The sequence below is a fragment of the Colletes latitarsis genome, chromosome 12, assembly GCF_051014445.1.
Source record: "Colletes latitarsis isolate SP2378_abdomen chromosome 12, iyColLati1, whole genome shotgun sequence".
Lineage (NCBI taxonomy): Eukaryota > Metazoa > Arthropoda > Insecta > Hymenoptera > Colletidae > Colletes > Colletes latitarsis.
In genome coordinates, this window is record NC_135145.1 from 17,753,247 (window position 1) to 17,767,590 (window position 14,344).

General features: G+C 32.6%; 2 protein-coding genes across 2 annotated transcripts in view; one reads left to right on the top strand and one right to left on the bottom strand.

Annotated features, from left to right (window-relative positions):
- The window catches only part of Mical (Molecule interacting with CasL), a 223,137-nt gene extending 214,063 nt beyond the window's left edge, over nucleotides 1–9,074 (bottom strand). Inside the window, exon 1 of the mRNA XM_076780078.1 lies at nucleotides 8,802–9,074. Coding sequence (XP_076636193.1) covers nucleotides 8,802–8,803 — 2 coding nt within the window. The 5' untranslated portion in view covers nucleotides 8,804–9,074. The remainder of the gene's footprint in view (nucleotides 1–8,801) is intronic.
- Nucleotides 9,075–12,620: 3,546 nt separating this feature from the next.
- On the top strand, nucleotides 12,621–13,974 carry LOC143349171 (STING ER exit protein). Its single transcript, XM_076780213.1, has 4 exons — nucleotides 12,621–12,905; nucleotides 13,001–13,157; nucleotides 13,301–13,529; nucleotides 13,721–13,974. The coding sequence occupies exons 1-4, from the start codon at nucleotides 12,785–12,787 to the stop codon at nucleotides 13,865–13,867; spliced, it is 654 nt and encodes a 217-aa protein (XP_076636328.1). The 5' UTR covers nucleotides 12,621–12,784; the 3' UTR covers nucleotides 13,868–13,974.
- The last annotated feature ends 370 nt before the right edge of the window (nucleotides 13,975–14,344 follow it).

Sequence of the window (14,344 nt, forward strand, 5' to 3'; positions counted from 1 at the left end):
GTTTTTCTAACATTACGGGGCCAAGGAACAACCTTTCCAATATTTTTATAATTGTTACATATTCTACACTAAAATACGCGGCGTTTGGCTTTTTGAACATTAGAATCGGCCAATCCGTTTAGAAGTTATGATCTTTTAAAGATATGGCCAGAAATTACATTTTCGGTAATTTTTTTCTTGAAAGTGGGTACGATTTCGGAGATATGTCTATTGACCAAAACTGATTGTAATTGACCCCTGCAACCAAACATATTTTTTTAGAATGATTTAAAATTTTTTAATTTTATTGAAAATTTTCACTTTCTCGAATTTTTTTCTCCAAACTGGGTAGGATTTCCGGGGTATATCTATTCATCAAAAATGATTATAATCGACCATTGCAATCGGAAATAATTTTTTTAGAACGATTTGAAAAATTTTTTTTTTCGCCGAGAAATTTCACCACTTACCCGAATTTTTTTCTCGAAGGAGGGTAGGATTTCGGGAATATGTGTATTCATCAAAAATGATTGTAATTGACCCCCGCAACCGAAAATAATTTTTCCAAACCGATTTGAAATTTTTTAATTTAATTGTTAATAACTTTTTAACGAAGCCACCATCAACAAATTGGTATTCTTGATTTTCGTCTTATTTTGGCCTCTAGAATCTCCCATTAAAATTTTTCCCAGGGGTGGCCGAACACCCTGTATGCTATCTGGTACTTCGTACAACACGAAATACGAATAAAATTACAAATATAAAATCTTTCTTTATTGTGAAAAAATCAAAATTCCAATTTATCCGTATTTTGTACATGGATGTGTAGTTTCTCTGTACAAATGGAGAAAACAAAATCATTAATAACCAACGAAAAAAATTAAAAAATGTGCTATTTTTTAACATATTGTTTAAACAAATAAAAGTTTTGCAAATCTCTTTACACCATGAAATTCGCCGTTTAAAAACATAAATTTCATCCATTTGAAGCACACCCCTATCTCTAAGAGTTTCCGAGATATTCAACAAAGTATGTTTTGAACCCCCAACTTTGATGTCTGATTTCAACCCCTTAAAGTGAATATTAGCAGCTACAAAAAAATACGTGTCTAATAGATTTATGAGAACTACATGATTGCGAAGTTTCATCAAAATTGGAGATTTACTCCTCGGGATGGTCCCTTGTTAGTCTTGGAATAATAATATAATTCTAAATACATTATAATAATGTAAATTTGAAAACTGCAGAAACGAAATTCTTTTCCTAACCCTTATATTCCGTATATAAAATATAAAATAACAATTACCGATTTCCACGTCTTCCCGGAATGTTTTAATTTCTTTTCTTAAGATTAAGATTCTTTTGGCATAAGTTCATCTTTAAAACGTAAAATGGAGAACTGGAGAAAATATAAGAATAGTTATAGATGTTATAAAAACTATAAAAATAGTCGAGTACACAGTTGTCAGCATAAGGATCAAAACAACTGTGAACATAACCCCTTCGATGCAATGTTTATTTTCGCAGAAAATTTTTCATAGAAACTAAATAAGATACTTTCAACGTAATTTACTCACAAAGTAATTCCGGAATGTAAAATCCGTCCTCGATTTTCCGTACCCGGCGGTATCGTGATGACGACGAGGAAACAGATTCAACGTACAACACGCGCGCACAAAAAGGATCGCGAGACGACATGACATTAGTAATGAGCGATGTGTTTTTTTTATCCTCAGGCGAAATGCAAGTCCATTTTTAGATTTTTAAATCGTTCTTACTAATAAACTCATTTATTATTCTTATTGCCTTGAGATTTTAGTCCCTGATGGAATTACATGTCTGTGTTCTCTACAGGGTGTTTGGCCACCATGGGAAAAATTTTAATGGGAGATTCTAGAGGCCAAAATAAGACGAAAATCAAGAATACCAATTTGTTGATGGAGGCTTCGTTAAAAAGTTATTAACGTTCAAAGTTGCGGCTGTAGAACGGCAATTTGTCCATCTATTTGAATTTTTTTCTCGAAAATGGGTAGGATTTTGGGGGTATGTCTATTCACCAAAAATAATTGTAATTGACTCCCACAACTAACAATATTTTTTTCAGAACGATTTGAAATATTTTAATTTCGTCGAAAAATTTCACACCTTCCCGAATTTTGTTCTCGAAAGTTGGTAGGATTTCAGAGATATTTGTATTTACCAAAAATGATTCTAATTGACCCTCGTAACCAAAAATAATTTTTTCAGAATGATTTGAAATTTTTTAATAACTTTTTAATGATGCCTCATTCAAGAAATTGATATTCTTGATTTTTTTCTTATTTTGGCCTCTAGAATCTCCCATTAAAATTTTTCCCAGGTGTGGCCGAACACCCTGTATAATGGGCATTTCCATAATTCATGGCGGATATCTTAATTACGATGAGAACATTCACACTCCGCATTTTCAAATACTCCTATTCTTGCTAGTGAACTTTTTAAACTGTAATGATTTCATTCTATTCCAGTACATCTTATTATTACTTCTCTAGGAAGTGATTCATCCGATCTTGATTCATTATACTTTTCCATAATAAGATTTACCTTTACTATACTAAGCTGAAAAATTTCCTTCAAGTTTGCAAAAGGAATCTTAAAATGATCCTTATACTCCATGTTGCTTTCCTTTGTTAATTTATCAGCTGTTTTATTTCCTTTAATTCCCCGATGAATACATTGATTACTTTTGCTCCTAGTGTCTCAAATATGCAGATTAGTCATTACTGATGCAACACTTGAATGGCTGTTAATGTTCTTTAAGATTGAACAAGAATTATTACATTCTTCTAATGCTACATCCACTGCCTTCATTATTGCAATACATTCTGCTGTATAGACTGATGAATACTTGTGAACGATTAAAATTTTCCTCATGCTGCTTACTTTTTTGGTTAAGACTATTTGTTTTTTTATATTCTATCTAATCTAGAGGCGTAGTATTACATTTCCATTTTTCAAAGATTGCTTTCCTTAATCTAACTATCCTACTGTATTTCATGTCCCATTATTCAATCAGGTTTCTGCAAAACTCATTTCTATTTCTTATCTTTGCAGATGTATTGTTTTTAAATGCTTCTTTCATTTTCTTTACAAATATGTTATATTTCTCCACAGTTATCAAGTTGTCATACTTTAAAAAGTGGCTCTACTGATTATCGAACAAGTTTTGATAGTTTCAAAAGTCCATCCTTTTAGTTTACAGTCTATTGGATTTTTTCTTATAAATGTGTCTATTCATATCTACTGTTGGGAAGTGAAATGATCCTAGAGGTTCCTCATATTGGGATACAGTAGCAATACTATTAATTCTAACTGGTATTAGATCTATGTTGCCATGTTAGCTTTTTGCTCGTTTGAACACACTGTTCTGAATTCCACTTTAGGATTGTATAATATGAAGAATTTGTTTAATAACTTTCCCTTATACGTCCTCTGGGTAGAAACACAACACTACATGAGATTATCTTAGTTTTATTAAAATACAAAAACGAGAAGACAAAAGAAAACTCTGCGAACCCTATACACACCGCTCGCCACGCCACCCCGCGGATACATTTCCAACACCACATATTTCACCTCTAGAATGTAAATATGAGTTATTATAATTGATTTCTATCTATTAAATCATACAACTTTTCTCCAATTGCATCTCAATAAACATAATTTGAAGTCATATGATGTACATTTATATCAACTAGTATTAAGTAACATGTTGGATGACTAACTTCCTAATCCTTTAGTTACTGATAATCTCAACCCAGCGACTTTGACGACTGAGTCACTCTTGTTTTCGTTACTCACAGTTTAAACTCCTAGAGATAGCTACGTTAGTAGTCCTAGGACTACTTATTTGCTAAAACATCGGAATCCAACAAACAACCCAATTGTCTACATTGTTAGAGCAATCAATTTAAATTCATCAATTAGTTGTTTCTTCTCTAGCAGACAACCAAAAAGATTTGTTGTTCTAGATTGCAGATTTGAATAATGCAAATGTCTATTATTTTAACTTTTAAATGTTTTGTTACAAAGAACATAATTCCTCCACCTCTTTTATTATTCTTATCTTTCCTGTTAATTCAATTTTATCATCTAGTCTTGAACATGTTTCGATGCAAACAATGTCTGCTTCACTTACAAATTGTTCTAATTCTGCTTTCTTCTTCTACAATTCCGTAATATCATATCCATAGTTGTGATCTTTTTGAATCTCTCAGTTTCTTGTATTCTCTGGTCAATCTACCTTTATCCACTTATATTTTAGAAGATGGCTTAGTCTATACAATATTAGTCCTCTTTTCAGGTAGTTTTTCTTCTCAAATCTTCTTTAACTTCGCTTCTTTCTTGGTACTTCCTTCATTGCTGACAAGTTTTCTTTCGTTACTATAACTACCTTCTCATCTGCCACTTTATTTGCTATATTTAGTTCTTATTAGATACTTTAATAGCTTCGTAAAAACTTAGATCATTGTATGCTCTGTATAATTGATGTATAGAGATACAATCTCTGCTGAAGGTAATATGTCCTTCTTTGCAATGAAAATATATAGACAGATTTTTCTTCCAGCTGATATGTTGTTAATGTCATCCCTGTACAATAGTCTCTATCTTCGAATTAACCAGATCATTTTTAATTAGGAAAGAATCTGCTTCCTCTTTATCTTCAAATAGAATTTCAGCTTTGTTACACCTTCAGCGTCTCAAATCAAATGCATTACATTCCTGTTGGGCTACATCTCTTGCTATTTCGAGGAGATTATGTTTTCTTCTGCTTCTCGTAGCATTTATTTTTAGTTTCACCTCCATCTATGCAATACCCTTATGGCATTCTGTACTTCTTTCATATTTTCTCTCAGTTCTTTAATATCATTTATTACCGTCTTATTAGCAATCTTATCCTCTTCCTTCCTTTTGAAATTTTTATCTCTTTAATAGGCAATTGTTCTTTTTCTTCTTCTTCCTTCGTTACTGGATATTTCCTCACCATGTTGTAACTCCTAAGAGAACTATGTTTCGTTCTTAGCTTATTTATTTATTAATCTCTTTCGTTTGAAATGTTACTTTCACACTCTTTTATGCCAATCTGTAAAAAGTCTCGCAATTCATAATCTCAAAATCCAAGATCTTCGACTTCAAAAAATAATCTTCAGATTAACAAAAAAGGTTTCATCAGACCCAATAATTCCTGTTGTTCGAGCGATATGTATTGATAACTACTGAGAGTAATAGCTCTCAGTCAATATTTCGATTTACATCGTGAATATGCAATTATTAAAATTATGACCACATGGTCTTGCGTTACAATAGCCGGCAAACCGAAACAATTCACTATTTTCATTGTTGTTAGGTAATTATACGTAAATAATACATACACATTTTTGTACCGAAATAAATATCTTCACCTAAAGAATTTGCTTATAATCCCAGTACTTTGTAACAAAATTGTACTAGAATGTTACACAGGGTGTTCGACCAGCTCTGGGAAAAATTTTAATGGGAGATTCTGGAAGTCAAAATAAGCCGAAAATCAAGAATACTAATTTGTTGATGGAGATATCATTAGAAAGTTATTAAAAAATTAAAGTAAAAAATTTCAAATCGTTCTGAAAAAATTATTTTTGGTTACGGGGGTCAGTTACAATCATTTTTGGTGGATAGACATACCTCCGAAATCCTAACCATTTTCGAGAAAAAAAATTCGTTACCGAAAATATAATTTCAAGCCAAAAATGCTTCCCGTAAAATTCATGCGAATCTTTAAAACACCATAACTTCTGCACGGATTGGACGATTTTAATGTTCAAAAAGCCAAACGCCGCGTATTTTAATGCAGAATAAGTAACAATTATAAAAATATTGGAAAGGTTGTTCTTTGGCCCCGTAATGTTAGAAAAACCCCATAAAAATGGTCCAATATTGAAACAGCCATAACTCCTGTAATAGTGAATACATTTCAATGAAACTTTTTTCTAAAGTAGAGCCCATAGATACCTACAAAAAAGTATTAAACAACTTTTCTGTAGGACGTCAAGCGACATTATTAAAAATCAAAAACGAATTTTTAAGGAAAATCGACAGGGAGTAGGGTACCTAAATTTTTCGACGGAAAAATAAATTTGGAATCGTTCTAAAAAAATTATTTTTGGTTACGGGGGTCAGTTACAATCATTTTTGGTGGATAGACACACCCCTGAAATCCTAACCATTTTCCAGAAAAAAATTCAAATAAGTACTAAAATTTTTCAACGAAATTAAAAAATTTCAAATCATTTTGGAAAAATTATTTTTGGTTATGGGGGTCAGTTACAATCATTTTTGGTGAATACACATACCCCTGAAATCCTAACCATTTTCGAGAAAAAAATTCGAATATGTACTGAAATTTTTAGACGAAATTAAAAAAATACAAAACAAAGTAAATTATTGGTTGAAAAAATCTATCGTTCTAATAATGTCTGTTGCTCTTAGTATTCCAAAAATATCCTAAAAGTTGTTCTTTAACCCTGGAAAAACAGAAATACCCCCTAAAATTGGTCCAATATTCAAACGGCCATAACTCCTACAATAGTAAATATATTTCAATGAAACTTTTTCCTGAAGTAGAGCTCATGGGTACCTACAAAAAAGTATCACACAACTTTTCTGTAGGACGTCAAACAAAATTACTAAAAATCAAAAACGAATTTTTAAGAAAAATCGATAGGTGCATAAATTTTTTGACGAAAGAAAAATTTCAAATCGTTCTAAAAAAAATACTTGTGGCTGCAGGGGTAAAATAGAATCATTTTTGGTGAACTGTTATATCCCCGAAATCCTACTCATTTCCTAGAAAAAAATTCGAGAAAGTGTGAAATTTTTCGATAAAATAAAAAATTTCAAATCGTTCTGGAAAAATTATTTTTGGTTGCAAGGCTCAATTACAATCAATTTTAGTTAATACAAATACCCCTGAAATCCTATCCACTTTCAAGAAAAAAATTCAGGAAGTTGTGAAATTTTTCGACGAAATTAAAATATTTCAAATCGTTCTGAAAAAAATATTGTTAGCTGTGGGGGGCAATTACAATTATTTTTGGTGAATAGACATACCCCCGAAATCTTGCACATTTTCGAGAAAAAAATTCTGTAAATGGAGAAATTTCTCGACGAAATTAAAAAATATCAAATTATTATAAAAAAATTATTTTTGGTTGCGGGGCACAATTACAATCATTTTTGGTGAATACACATACCCCTGAAATCCTAACCATTTTCAAGAAAAAAATTCGAATACGTACTAAAATTTTTCGACGAAATTAAAAAATTTCAAATCGTTCTAGAAAAATTATTTTTGGTTACGAGGGTCAGTTACAATCATGTTTGGTGGATAGGCACATCCCTGAAATCCTAACCATTTTCGAGAAAAAAATTGAGTAAGTGGACAAAGTTTTCGACGAAATTAAAAAATTTCAAATCATCATAAAAAAATTATTCTTGGCTACAGTGGTCAATTACAATCAGTTTTGGTCATTAGACCTATCCCGAAATTCCTACCCACTTTCTAGAAAAAAATTCTGTAAATGGAGAAATTTCTCGACGAAATTAAAAAATATCAAATCATTATAAAAAAATTATTTTTGGTTGCGGGGGTCAATTACAATCATTTTTGGTGAATAGACATACCCCCAAAATCCTATCCACTTTTGAGAAAAAAAATAGAGTGGGGGGCAAATTTTTCTATAAAATTAAAAAATTTCAATTCGATCTAAAAAAATTATTTTCGATTGCAGGGGTCAATTACAATAATTTTTGGTGAATATACATACCCCCAAAATCCTACCCATTTTCGAGAAAAAAATTCAAATAGATGGATAAATTGCCATTCTACAGCCGCAACTTTAAACGTTAATAACTTTTCAATGAAGCCTCTATTAAGAAATTTATACTCTTGATTTTCGTCTTATTTTGGCCTCTAGAATCTCTCAATAAAATTTTTCCCAGGGGTGGCCGAAGACCCTGTATAAAACCCTTTCCACAAACTAATTATTTATATTATTTATATCTACGTAAGTATAAAAATATCGTTGACATCGGTTACTAATATTTTTAGAAATATCGTCCATCACTGGCATGGCTGACTCACCATCAGCTGACAGATAAAACGATTAAGAAATTTCTCGATGCACGCAAATATTTCTCTTAACCCAAAATCGCCCACAATAACATGGCAAAGCTACAAATCTGTTTCCGTGTTATAAACACCGTAAAATTATATCACAGATAATACACCGCGTGCACGTTCGCGACACGGCGAAAGTAAACAAAGAGAGCCGCCTTCGATCCAGCGAATGTTGGTGAATCGAATTAATCGAATGTTTCGCAAGTAATAGAAGGGAGAATCATAGAAATTCCACGTCTCTCCGTACGTTCGACTTGTTAATTCATATTTTCAGCGATACGCCGTACCGCGAGAGTTTACCGTCTCTTTTCTTTGTCTCTCTTCGCACCTTCTTTGTCAGCGCTAAGGAGGATTCTGCAAATTTGACGTGCCGTGCGATCGACGAGCCCACCCTGCGTGGATTGTCGTTCTTAGCAAATTGAAAAATCGTATCAACGAATCGTGCACGAAGTGACGAGGGCGCGGTCGTAAATCTCGAGTAAAACAAAGAAAAAAAAGGTGCAACTACGTGCGAGCTACTGCAAGAATGCAGAAGGAACGTTAGAGTGGAAGAGAGGAAATCGTGAGAGAGAGAGAAAGATTCGTCGTGTGAGCCTTTTGTATACCAGCATGAATAATACGTACATGTATGTATGCGCGAAGGGCCGCTCTGCGTGCACCACCAATCAAACGTCGAGTCACTGCACTTTGTCGCCTTTTACTTTTTACAGCTCACATTACCGCGTGTGTTTCGCAAGCTCGATTACAGTTCGATTATGCACCACATTACGCCGATTTATCACTGTTCACATTCTATCTAACGAACGTCGCGCGACTCATTGCCCAGCCACCATTGGCATCCCGTGCTCGCTTCGACTGGCCTCCTTCGACTGCGTATTAAACTCAACTGAACACCGACTCGTCGCCGAGCGGGGCTCAGTAGCATTTCCGACCACAGGGGGCGCTGGAGATCCTCTTTGCTTATCTCGCTGTGTACTACGACTCTCGTCCGCAGATGGCGACACATCTCCGCGATCCTAGCGCCACCTTACAACGACGATAGAAACGAAATTATTCTAAGGAAAGGACACTAAAAAATAATGTAATACTCGAGAATTTTAAAAAGAGAAACTATTGGATCTATTTATCTGAAACGTTGTGCATATATTTAATTACATTGTAAGAGAATTTTACCGGAGCGTCTCGTAACTGTGTTCTGTGAACCTTCAGTTGGCAGCTGGATTCTTCGAGATTTACGTTACATGAATTTTAATGGTTTTCTTTTTACTGTTTTTCATCTTCTAGTTTTTTGTATGCTTCGCATATTTTACAGTAGTTTAATTTAATAACTGAATCGATGACTTTATTTGTATATTTGAGATTGACTACAATAAGTTTAACTGTTTCTGTTGCTGAATCCATTAAGTTAAATTAAATTTAATATTGTAAATTTGATATTGTATAAGTACTTCCCAGACAGTATGTCGTATCGTTATTTGAAATTTACGTCTCAAAATCGTCTTATGAGCATTCAAAATGGACATCTTATCGATGTTTGAAATTAACGTCTGCAAGTCGTCTCATGAACGTTCAAAATGGACGTCGTACGGACGTTAAAAATTAAGTCTTGAAGAGGTCTTATGGATTTTCGTAATAGACTTCTTATATTTGAGTTTTGGAAATTTTGAATCATGAAAAAAATGTAAAGTTTTGAATTTTATTAACTTTTTTGAGTTTTCGAGGGATTTCGATGAGGTTTCGACGTTTCAAACACAGATGAGGTATACACAAGTAGACCTTACATTTAATGTATTTTTTCGGCCCATTTTTATGGGGCTCTAGTGCCCCATTACCATTTTCGTGTCACTCGCTACATTACCAACAGGTTACACAAATGAACACAAGAGGAAGTGAGACAGAAAATGAAATTACACAATCATTACTGGCCACACATTATATTTTTGGTAAAGAATTTTTTTCTCGAAAGCACGTAGGATTTCGAAGGTATGTCTATTGACCAAAAATGATTGCAATTGACCTCTGCAACCGAAAATAATTTTTTCAGAACGATTAGAAATTTTTTATTTTATCAAAAAATTTCACACTTTCTCGAATTTTTTTCTAGGAAATGAGTAGGATTTCGAGGATATGACTGCTCACCAAAAATGATTGTAACTGACACCCTGCAGCCACAAGTATTTTTTTTAGAACGATTTGAAATTTTTTTTTTCGTCAAAAAATTTAGGCACCTGTAGATTCTTCTTAAAAATTCGTTTTTGATTTTTAGTAATTTTGTTTGACGTCCTACAGAAAAGTTGTGTAATACTTTTTTGTAGGTACCCATGAGCTCAACTTCAAAAAAAAGTTTCATTGAAATATGTTAACTATTGTAGGAGTTATGGCCGTTTGAATATTGGACTAGTTTTAGGGGGTTTTTCTGATTTTAAAGAACAACTTTTAGGATATTTTTGGAATTCCTACATATTCTGCATCAAGAAAGCGTTGTTTGCATTTTGAAACTTTAAAATCCTCCAATCCGTTTAGAAGTTATGACATTTTAAAGATACGCATTAAATTTTGGGGGACCATTTCAAGCCACACATATTTTCGGTAAAGAATTTTTTTCTCGAAAGTACGTAGGATTTTGAAGGTATATCTATTGACCAAAAATGATTGCAATTGATCCCTGCAATTGAAAATAATTTTTCCAGGGTGATTTGAAACTTTTCAATTTCGCCAAAAAATTTCAGCAACTACCCCCTGTCGATTTTTCTTAAAAATTCGTTTTTGATTTTTAATAATTTCATTTGACGTCCTACAGAAAAGTTGTGTAATACTTTTTTGTAGGTACCCATGAGCTCTACTTCAAAAAAAAGTTTCATTGAAATATATTTACTATTGTAGGTGTTATGGTCGTTTGAAAATTACGTTTTTTGATCCGTTCCATACTCAACTCACATGTATTTACCACACACTACAGCTGTCTGCCTATCAATACTAATTCAGTGAATAGTTTCTCAACTGACCGCCATCCATGAGAAGAGGGCGCTATAATCACCTCCGAATTTTCAGGTCGGTAAGGCAGTCAGATTGGGCCACGAAAGTCCATAAGGTGAAAAGGTCTACTCGTAACTGACTTTTTCTTATCAATCTGGAGATATTTTGATAATTGTTTAGAACCATGGCCACCTCACTGATTTGAATTTAATGAAATATAATCTCCATTATGCTTCATCCTATCATGTAAATTATGTCCTTAATCCTTGCATTGTGTGGAAGAAACACTTTCTTGACTCTGAAAATTAGTAGAGAAGGTAGGATTATGAGATAAGGTAGAGATATGAGTCACTAAAATTTTGAGCCATACGCAGTACATGGATGAAAACAAAGTATTAAAATCATAGAAACATCATATACAAGCAGCCACCGTTATGTACCGCTATTCCATTGTTTAACAGACGCTTATTGTTTCTGATACAATAAAAAGTTTTTACGCGTAGGTGTTCAAACGCAATTTTCTGTTATTTATTTTGCGATTTTAATGAACTACCCATTGGATAAGGAAGAGGATCTCAAAAATTTGAAAATATTTTAAATAATCAAGTAGATTTTAATAAAGCCGTAAATAAAATATTGATACATTAAATTCATTTTAATTTACTAATCAGAACATAATGTAAATAATTTCTTAATTTCAGGCAAACCAGTTATCAAAATTTGGAAAGACAAAAATCTATGAATTCATGCTCAATTGTTTGAACATTACTTGCATTCAATTTACAACGTTTGAAATCAATAAAAGTGTAAAAGTCCATAATTTATAGAAATCTCTAATGAAAATGACGCTTCAAAAAAGCAACGAATTTTATGTCTTCATTATTAATATTCGAACGAAAACAAAAGAATTCGTCTTTCAAATTATGAACTTTACTGGATTATCCAACAGTTAGATTAACGATTGTTTTATATAATACAAAAATATTTCTTCTCTATGAAGAGTCCTGTATTATAAAGTTTTATAAAGTATTTTACTATGGAAATTTTTACACACTTAATACGTTCACTGTCCATGACCCGTATATGGGTCACATCACCAAGCTATTGGATACGCCGCTGAGAGACCAGACAGTGAACGTGTTAATGTTTTATGTATGCATACTATAAGCGCATTGTAAAAGTTCTCAATTGATTTGGGAGAAAACTAATTAATTCTAATTCTTCGTTTACTTATTGAAAGGAATGTAATCAATAAAAATATATCTATATAATTATTGCAAAGAAAATCTGCAGCTAATTAAGATGATACAAAATCATCCACAATGGAAGTACCATTCTTCCACGAGGAGGCACAGCATGTTTACATCCCCACTCCTGTCGCAGTCAGCTGACTTACAGGTATTGGTCGAAAACGGTGACGAAGATCTGTGACAGCCAATCAGCGGGCTGCAGCAAGAGTGAGGATGTAAACACGTTATGCCTTCTTCTCGTGGAAGGACGATAGTTGCAGATATATTTGTACATATATCAACAAGGTTGAGAACCACTGATTTAGTTATCATCAGTGTTTACACGCCAAGGAAGGACGTATCGACTCTATCATAATAGTATCGGACATATTATGAGTAAAAATGCCGAAAGTAGTATCAAGAAGTATAATATGCTCCGATACCAAGGATCAAGAAGAATATAGCGAAGAAAAGCCGCTACACATTTATTACTGTTTATGCGGACAAATGACTTTAATTTTAGGTTAGAATCGTTTTAATTATTGTATACAATCTAACTTTATTCTCGCGAAATATGTAATTAAAGATACAATAATAAATGTTTTCACGTTTATATAGATTGTGCCATAGAAAAATTGCCTTTGAGAAAGAGAGATGGTGCACGAGTTATCGATGGAAGTAAACATGCTCATAAAATGACCTGCGAGCAAGATGAAGTTGTATATTTGAAACGCACAGAAGGCATAGAGAAACAACATCGTCAGAAGTGTAAAAAGTAAACAATATTTTTACGTTTCTTAATCTCATACATTTTGTAAATATTTAAAAAGCATTTTTTAAAATTATCGTTACCTATAGAACGGTTTAGCAAGTTGCAGCAAAAGGTGTTAATTACAAATTGTACATGTGTTTCCACAGGTGCGGACTGTTTCTCTATTATAAGCACGATCAAGGGACGAACATTGTATTTATTGTAAAAGGTGCGGTGATTAAAAGTTCTGGCGAAGGTCCTATGACGGACATATACAATCAAGTGGCTATCGAAAAGCCCAAGAAAATAATGGTGACGAAACATACAAAGAACATGGGAAAATTCAGTTCGGTTACTGTTTCTACAATCGACGAAGAAGAGGATGAAATTGAAGCGGTAAGTTGTTAAAAATCTATCGTTCTAATAATGTCTGTTGCTCTTAGTATTCTAATGAAAAAGATACACGAACAAGGTGTTGCAAATGAAGGCTATGTCGAGCTATGATGAAATATGCACAAATTAAATACTATACTAATTTCTTTGTTTCGTAAAATGCAATTTCTATTTAATGCGTTACTCTTTTCTAGAGAGAAGTTGCTGATTCGTATGCTAATAATGCGCGAATAATAGAAAAACAATTGGAGAGAAAGGGAATGAATAAACGGAAAGCCATGCCCCCTCCCGAAGCAGATCCAAAGAGAACAAGACCTCGAGGAACGTTATTGGATGTATAAACTTTAGTTGTATATTATTACATATTTAAGCGAAACATGATTGTAAATATTTGTTTTCTTAGACTTTTTAATAATGACTTAAAGAATTAAACGATCCGTTAACATTATATTGAATTATTTATTAACATTACATAAAAGTAAATATTTAAAATATATAAATGACTAGATACAAATATTGCATAGAAATGTACATTGCAAAATATAGATATAAATGTAATAAATAAATACAATAACTACATATAATTCATTAATAAGGATCACTGGAGGGTAAACGGAGTTCTACTTACAATAAAAATTAGTTAGTAAAATGGCAACATCAAATGGTAAGACGAGGAATTACTTTACATATACTGCAACTAGTAAAATTAGTAAATAACTCTACGAAACAATTTTGGGTGATATGGCTCCTTAATGTGAAAGAAAGAAAGATTTATCTAAATATATTATCTAACTGGCCATGTTAGATCTACAATCTAT